This window comes from Pelophylax lessonae (genome assembly GCF_965119305.1).
Source record: "Pelophylax lessonae genome assembly, chromosome: 6".
In the NCBI taxonomy this organism is placed as follows: domain Eukaryota; kingdom Metazoa; phylum Chordata; class Amphibia; order Anura; family Ranidae; genus Pelophylax; species Pelophylax lessonae.
In genome coordinates this window covers 175,871,455-175,880,642 of record NC_138773.1, presented here as the reverse complement: position 1 = coordinate 175,880,642, position 9,188 = coordinate 175,871,455, and the positions used below count along the sequence as shown (strand labels likewise).

At 40.6% G+C, this 9,188-nt stretch overlaps 1 protein-coding gene across 1 annotated transcript in view; it reads right to left on the bottom strand.

Moving 5' to 3' along the window:
- Window positions 1-3,212: 3,212 nt before the first annotated feature.
- Window positions 3,213-9,188, bottom strand: part of DNAJB11 (DnaJ heat shock protein family (Hsp40) member B11) — a 68,665-nt gene continuing 62,689 nt past the window's right edge. The window contains exons 9-10 of the mRNA XM_082260571.1: window positions 8,145-8,304; window positions 3,213-3,503 (exon numbers count right to left, since the gene is read on the bottom strand). Of these exons, the coding sequence (XP_082116697.1) occupies window positions 3,439-3,503; window positions 8,145-8,304 (225 nt within the window). The 3' untranslated portion in view covers window positions 3,213-3,438. The remainder of the gene's footprint in view (window positions 3,504-8,144; window positions 8,305-9,188) is intronic.

Genomic DNA, 9,188 nt, shown 5'->3' with positions numbered 1-9,188 from the left:
AACTGATAAATGCATGGATTCATTCATTTGTTCACCAATTTACATACACACAGCACTAGCACTGTATTTATGTAGTGTAATTATTTTATTATCACAGGGTTTGTTGTGATTGGTGATGTAATAATACTAAATAGTTTTTTCATATACCGTTTAGCGTGGCACATTGGGGAATATATATTGTTTAGAAAGTTAAATATCTTTGAGTGCTTTAGCTTATGTTCATATTGTTTCACATATAAAATAGGTGTGTATGAAGTGTGGCAGAAGTGTATTGTAACTGATGAGGCAGCTGAATGGCGAGAGAAAGGCAGGGAGTTAGTGGGGGGAATCCAGCAGAGGATTTCTAGGAACCTGAATTGATGATCTACCACCACCAAACGAACCAGAAGTTATGCCTGAGCTTGCATGTCCATCTGTCCCTTTTTCCCTGTGCTTACAGTCTACCATGCCTGTAACACTGTCCCCACAATCACTATAGCACAGGGGAGGGAGGAGGAATACCTCAGTGTTGAACACTTATAGGCCGCAATAACCGAGGCATTGCAATAATAGCCACTGTAATGTGCCCTCACCTGAGACAGAATCAGGAAGTGTTGCCGGCCCAAAATTCCACCTGCAAAGAAACAGAGGCAGGGTGTGCAGCTGTAGAAACCCCACTAAAAAGGTGGAGGTGCAGGTACAGTAAGTGCTCAGGCTGAACAGGCACAGTAGCACCCCGTTCAGGCAGGCTTGCTATGAGCAAGTTGAGTGACATGCACAGACTCAGTAGCATCCCAATAGGTGCACCAGTGTCGAGAATGGTGCCAAGTTTATATTCAAACTTGACAATCTTGCTTCCCTGCTGTAACCACCAGAAGGGTGGTGGGCGACTCCCACAAACCCCAAAAGGGGATTTCCAGAAAGAACAGCAGCGTGAGCTGAATGTTTAAAATTCTTCCATCCCTGTGCTTACCACGTCTAGTAGACAGGGTAACCGATGATAAACTCATCCTTGCTACACCTTCCATGATGGGCCTATCCACACAGATGTCTTCAGGGTCAAGGCTTTGCACCAGTCAGACCCTGGCCTTGGACCTGTAAACTATCCTGTGGCTAAATCTATGCATTGCCAAGGAGTAGTTCCTATAGCAGGATCCAGTGCAGAAAGCAACATTACAGGCCAGCCCCTGCATCTTCCACCAGGTAGGGTCCCCAAGGCTCTGCCGAAGAGTCAGTCGATACAGAGGCTGGATGAAGAGCCACACTGCAGCCAATCAATAGAAAAATCATCTTGGAAAATAATCATCCTGAGGGTGAAATAAAGATAAACCTCCATATAGGAAGGTAAGCTTAAGTCCATCACCCAACATCACTGGCAAAAAGCTGAGGCTAGATGGGAGTGAGAGGGGTTATACAGTGCCTTGAAAAAGTATTCATACCCATTGAAATTTTCCACATTTTGTCATGTTGCATTGAAAAACGTAAAAATGTATTTTATTGGGATTTTATGTGAGAGACCAACACAAAGTGGCACAAAATTTTGTACTGAAAGAAAAATGATAAATGGTTTTACATTTTTTTACAAATAAATATCTGAAAAGTGTAGCATGCATTTGTATTCAGTCGCATTTGCTCAGATACCCCTAACTAAAAGCTAGTGAAACCAGTTGCTTTCAGAAGTCACCTAATTAGTAAATATAGCCCACCTGTGTGTAATTTAATCTCAGTATAAATACAGCTGTGAAGCCCTCAGAGGTTTGTTAGAGAACCTTAGGAAACAAACAGCACCATGAAGGCCAATGAACACACCAGACAGGTCAGGGATAAAGTTGTGGATAAGTTTAAAGCAGGGTTAGAACTTAAGAAAATATTCCAAGCTTTATATATCTCACAGAGCACTGTCCAAATCATCATCCGAAAATGGAAAGAGTATGACACAACTGCAAACCTACTAAGACATGGCTGTCCACCTAAACGGACAAGCTGGGCAAGGAGAGCATTGATCAGAGAAGCAGCCAAGAGGTCCATGGTAACTCTTGAGAAGCTGTAGAGATCCACACCTCAGGTGGGAGAATCTGTCCACAGGACAACCATTAGTTGTGCACTCCACAAATCTGACATTTATGGAAAAGTGGCAAGAAGAAAGCCATTGTTCAAAGAAAGCCATAAGAAGTTCCATTGCAGTTTGCAAGAAGCCTTGTGGGGGACACTGCAAACATGTGGAAGAAGGTGCTCTGGTCAGATGAGACCAAAATTGAACTTTTTGGCCTAAAAGCAAAACGCTATGTGTGGCGGAAAACTAATACTGCACATCACCATGAACACACGATCCCCACCATGAAGGTGGTGGCAGCATCATGTTGTGGGAATGCCTTTCTTCAGCAGGGACAGGGAATATGGTCAGAGTTGATGAGAAGATTGATGGAGCCAAATACAGGGCAATTTTTGAAGAAAACGGCAAAAGACTTGACTGGGGCGGGGGTTCACCTTCCAGCAGGACAACAACTCTAAACATACAGCCAGAGGTACAATGGAATGGTTTAGATCAAATATTCATGTGTTAGAATGGCCTAAAGTCCAGACCTAAATCCAATTGAGAATCTGTGGCAAGACTTGAAAATTGCTGTTCACAGACGCTCTCCATCCAATCTGACAGAGCTTGAGCTATTTTGCAAAGAATGGGCAAAAATGTCACTCTCTAGATTTGCAAAGCTGGTAGAGACATACCCAAAAAGATTTGCAGCTGAAATTGCAGCGAAAGGTAGTTCTACAAAGTATTGACTTAGGGGGGCTGAATACAAATGCACACCACACTTTTCAGATATTTTATTTGTAAACCATTTTGAAAACCATTTATCATTTTCCTGTCACTTCACAATTATGTGCCACTTTGTGTTGGTCTATTACATAAAATCCCAATAAAATACATTTTTGGTAGTACCTCACAAAATGTGGAAAATTTCAAGGGGTATGAATACTTTTTCAAGGTACTCTATTTGGGAAGTCCCAGCAGTCTTTTTTTTTTTGCAGTGTCCAATCACTTGAAAGTAGCTGCATATAACCAGTCATAATGATTAAGGAGCCTGTGTCCTGTACTGTACAACTGGGAAAACACATTTTTAAGATACTAACACACTTAAAGAAGAAAGGGAAATTAATTTATAATAAAATGTAACCCATTCAGTGGACTTTATTTAACATATTTAGATAGGTATCTTTCATAATACAACCTGTAAACGTTCTGGACTGAAATGGTCGTTTTTATATTGTTTCATTTAAAGTAAAGTTTAAAAGTGGTGAACAAAATACTGAAAACACCCCATGTTGCCACATGTATAAAGAAAAACTGCTAACTAATATAAGATCAAGAAATCAGAACATTTATTTATTTATATAAAAATCCAAAGAAACCCACAATAAATATGTCAAATTAATTTTCTGCATAAAGATTATGCATTGTTAATATCCTTGAAGTCCATTATAAACTTTTTGTACTGATTCAGGTTTCAAAAGCTGTTTCACACCTATAAAAAAAAAAAACAAATTATTCAGAATAGAAAAAAATACAGTACCATAACCAATTAGCACACTTGAAATAAGGGATACATGTATTTTGTTATTGTAAGTAATGACAAAGTTATTGATGGATAAACAGGCACATAGCAGAAATGTAAACTTGCTAGTCCAATAGAGGTAATACAGGTGCAAAAGGGATGAAGTGGTTATCGAAAATAGGGAAATCAATTCTTAAAGCTAATCTAGTATAGATCATGGTCTTACGGCTTGAATCTTTAACTTTTAAAAACAAAAGCAAGTACAGGAAAAATGAGGTAGGGAAAACCAAAGATCACACTTAGAGGGAAGCTATATTGATTTTGATACTCACGGGTGTATTACCCAAGCTTTATATTTTTCTACTATTTTCAAAACTTTTTACAAATACACAGTATGTAACTAATTATTTTTTCTATTTCTAATCTCTTTTTTCCTTGAAGTCTATGATACATTGGAAAAGACTTTAGTACTTCGTAAAATACACGTAACTTCCTAACATCACGAACTACACAGAACTGTAACTACACAAAGTTACACAGGACTGACTCAACAAAAGAAATATATATTCCAATAGTAGGACCAAAGCCTAGTGAGACCTTGGTCAATGAAGTACAAACACAAGCCTGAATCAGTCTTCGTGACTCAACATAAAAGGATAATTAAGGGATTTACCAAGCCATCTATTTGGCTGTTATTACATGCCGTTTTGAGCATTTTATGAATAGGATAGATAATTATGTAGAATTCCTGCATTTTTTTTTTTTTAATGAAAAAAAAAAGCCTTTAGGAAATCTTGAGTGCAAGCCGAAATTGTATAGTCTCAACAGAACGTGATGTGAATGTGCTGACTTGGGTCTGAGCTGTGGTTGCAATTTATGCTCACATCCCATACATTTTAGGAGCACATAGAAATGAAGGGTCTGCTGCAAAGTGACCATTCACAACCTACAGCATTGTATATGAAATTCATATAAGCTGTGTGCTTTGTAAATTATTTAAAGTCCTCTGTTCCCTCCACTGTGCAAGAAAAGAAGCCTACATACTCCAATTTGTGCTAACACAAGCCACAGTACACCCACAGCAACTGAAAGAACCAAGCAGTAGAGTGCTGGTCTAATGGAATAGAATGTGAAGATTTACGCCACTATAGGCTGTGCGCAGAGGTCTTTTTCTGTTGGTGTTCAAACATGAGGCATGCAGCATGGTGCGCAGTCATGTTAGAACATAAAGGGCCATCCCCAAACTGTTCCCACAAGGTTGGGAGCATGAAATTGTCCAAAATGTCTTGGTATACCGACGCCTTAAGAGTTGCCTGGAACTAACAGGCCAAGCCGAATGCCTGAAAAACAACCCCACACCATAATTCCCCCTCCACCAAATGATTTGGAACAGTGCACAAAGCAAGGTCCATAAAAGACATGAATGAGCGAGTTTGGGGTGGAGGAACTTGACTGGCCTGCACAGAGTCCAGACCTCAACCCGATAGAACACCTTTGAGATGAATTTGAGCGGGGACTGAAAGCCAGGCCTTCTCGTCTAACATCAGTGCCTGACCTTACAAATGTGCTGGAAGACCTAGACCATAGACACGCTCCTTAAAGGGTGGGCCACCTCAATATTGAACGGACTAAGACTGGGATGCCATTAAAGTTCATGTGCGTGTAAAGGCAGATGCCCCAATACTTTTTGTAATATAGTGTTTGTGGTCGGTTAATTAATGATGATTAGAACTGCGTGTATGGTTAAGTCGGTGTGGTGTGCCGGAACCGACGTAGGGGGTAGGCCTGTAAATAAAAGAGAGCCCCCCGAGGGATAGTGTACCAAGGAAAAGGGTGAAGGTGGGTGGGGTGACAACGTGAGATACGGCAGGCGGGGAGGGGAGGAGCAGCGTCTTAAAGGCACGCTAGCTCCTCCCACAAATACAGGCCTGCGGCTTATCACACGTCAGATCTCCGGTTATTCATGTATGAAATTTATATTGGATAAAACACACTATGAATACTGCAAAGGCACAGAGGACATGTGGTGGAGCCGTGAGGAGGGTAGAGGACATGAAAGGAAACATATGTGTAAATTGCCATCCATTTTGTATACGGACTCCATTTTAGATGTGTAATAGTTTCTAGTTTCCCTTTCTTATTTTAGTTTAAGAAACACCTATCTCTTCACTGTATATTACTAATGTACCATAATAAACCTTTGAAAATATTGCTTACAACACCTTGGTGTGAGGAAGCCTATTTTCCCCAGATCTGGTGGATCGAGAAATGAGGACGGCTACAGACAGACATACCAATAGGACATACAAAAAGCAGAAAAGTGCCTTTAAGTGTATTACTTTATTAAGCAGGGAAACAGCAATAACAATTGGCAACTCTTGAGAGGAGAGTAGACAAAAGGCCCATGAAATGGAATAAGGGGATCTCCTGCAGTTGAAGAGTACAGCCACACTGATCCAAATATGCAGAGCCCGCAGTCAGGACAGGAAGAGATGCCGGCAGCCTCCTAGTCGTTCCGGGTTCTGTGTTGAGCTGCAGGATGGAATGCAGCTCTGGAGGAGCGTTTGACATCGCCAGGGATCCAGGACACAAAAATATGGAACCCTTCACGAATTTGCGTGACACGGCCTTTTATCCACTCATCTCGTGACTTGCCAATTGTTATTGCTGTTTCCCTGCTTTATAAAGTAATACACTTAGAGGCGCTTTTTTGCTTTGTGTAGATCTACTTCCAGAGTTGGCCTTCACTTCTGAGAAGAGCTGCCTTCCCCTAACTGTGAAAGAATTACTCCAAAATGAGTCCACCCTGCGCTACGTGATTGTAAACAAATGAAATAAATAATACTGCCGCTGCTGCTCATCACCAAAGTGAATAAATATAAATGCAAAACTATATTCCAGTCCCAATAGTGAATAATTAAATACAAATAATTATTGTAACTATATTCCAGTCCCAATAGTGAATTAAGCAGGTGTCCGGTGAAAAAACATGAGCACACGTGACCAATAATGCAGAAAAAACTTCCAAGTGTATTTCTTGTGAACCGTGTAATTCCAAAGTGCACTTCCCCCACAAGTGAGTCCACTTACCAGATGATGTGGACCCCTATACCTTATAGCACAGGGGTCTAAAAGGCTTGGCAAGTGGGTAAAAAGATGGGGCCTCTTAAGATATCCTCTCCTCAAAATTAACAATGATAAGTAGGCTCATCAGAATAATATCCATACAAATCTCCCTTTGCGGAACGCTCCTACCGTGCTTCTGAATGCGCTCAGCGGCGTGCGTGCCAGCACACTTCTACTTGCATTCCACGGCACCGGAAGTGACGTCCTACATTGGTGTGAAGGCCGGAAATTACGTTGACGTGTTTCGCCTCCCTTTGGGCGTTTTCAAAGACGTGTTCTTAACTGTTTCATAGTTTATCATCAGTGGAAACACTGATATATTTAAAAGGCTCTTTATGAACTTTCTATATCATTATGGACTCATACTCCGTTGATTATTTGATTATCTAAGTAACACTAGATCTCCCTGAGCGCTTGTCATCTACCCTTTAATTGTATACCAATAGGACAGCGTTGTGGGGTGGGATGTGAAGGGGGCAGAGGATATGGCTGTAAATGAAGAAGCGTGTGATGTGAAGGGAGGTTCAGAACACTACTGTAAAGATGAAAACTGTGATGTGAAGTAAAGAACTTTTATGAAAGGCTAGCGTCACATATGTCCGGCTACAGTCCTGTTTTGTTCACCGATTCTCGTGCTATTCAGGTGCAAATTTTTTATAAATTCACACCTGAACCGGACCCAAAATCGCACAGGACTCGTTTCAAAAAACGGACAGTGGCCACCCCAAGACATGTGTGAGCCGGCTCCACTGAAAGCCAGCCCAGTTTACAGGTTATGCAAATCAGATGCAGTTAAAAACACATCTTGTTCACATATATTTGAACCTAGCCTTGGGGGGGCTGCGGATTGTGCTATGCAGGAGGGACTGAGGACATTAATGTAAGAACGCTATTGTAATATTAGTGTTTGGGGGGTGATGTGAAGGATCATGCGATTTGGACCTTCGCTGGAAGAATTTTTTACTGATCCGACCTCCATGACTTTTAATTCAATACCCTGGTCTTAGATCATATACAGTTATACAAGGAGGCAAACTTTAAGGCCCAGAAGTTATTACACATACTGAGCTCCATTAAACTACAATGATATGTTGTTTTTAAGCCTCACTGTTGCAATACCATACATGAATGCCATGCATAAGAAACTCCTCTGTACTGTAATTTTTCAACCGTCATAATTGGGTCCTATCCCAAAACTGCTGCCTCAGAAATGAAATGGTTAAAAAAAGTCCACCTAAACTATCATATGGTAGGTTACTGCAACGTAGTAATATTAAACCCTGCTATAAAAAGGCACTAATAGTGCACCCAGAAGTTCCTGAAACTCACTGGATTTGAAAATTGTCATAACTCATTAATCTAATAGACACTAGACATGAACATAGCTGACCTTTCTCCTCTCTGTATTCCTAAGGAGTGATACTAATCACAGAATCAGTTTTCTTGTGAAAAACATTTTTAATGTACATCTGAAAACACACATACCATTTTTCTGTTCTTCTGTCAGCTGTTCTTTAGGAAAGTCAACATCAAAAGTGATAATCAGAGAACCTTTGATGTTATTGTTGTCGAAATTTGGCAGGCCTTCTCCCTTTTTCCAAAGTTTTGCTCCAGGTTTAGTAATTTTATCACGCATTACGTGAACCTAGTTAGAAAACAAAAAAATATTGCTTTATGTGGCAGATGTTTTGTCACTTTTCTGTAACAGGAAATGTAGTTATGGCTTTAAAATTAAAACACATTAAAAATATTATTTGATCAACCACCTTACCAGGTTTCTGGTTTCAGCTTCTGTGAACAATAACAGAAAATATACTGATGTGATCAGTTAAAGTGGAAGTAAACTTCTGTGTTCTACTAGTACCTATAGGTAAGCCTAAAATAAGGCTTACCTATAGGTACTGTAAATATTCCCTATACGTGCACCGTTTAGGAGATTTACTATATATGCAGCTGATGGCGTCATCGGCGCATGCGCTGGGAAGGAATGGCCACCCGTGACGTTCCTTCAAAATCCTGTGCCATAAACGACGGCTCTCCTGCGCATGCACGGGAGAAACGTCATTGCAGTTCCGGCAAGTCACACAGCCGGAGTCTGCAAACCCAGAAGCAAGACGGGTGAAGATGGAAGCGGCCTCCAATGAGGACATTGCATCACTGGAATGCTTTGTTTTCAGGTAAGTTTCACATCTTGTGCTAGTATGCGACGCATACTAGCACATTATAACATTACCTTGCAGGTAAGAAAAAATAAATAAAAATAAGTCACCCAATGGTTTACAACCGCTGTAAAGCCAGAACCTGATCTGACCTAAACATTTCCAAGGAAATGACAGAGCTGAACTGCAGCTTCTCTTGGTGCGTGCAAGTACCTGTGTTAACAAAACATTAGATTCTAGGTCCATGTTGTAAAAATAGCTATAGCCACAACTTTTCTTGCTTCTTCATAAAACTGAAAAGGGATAAAACTATTTCAAGTCTTTAATGCTTCCTGAGACTTCCCCAATCTCTAATCCATGCAACAATGTT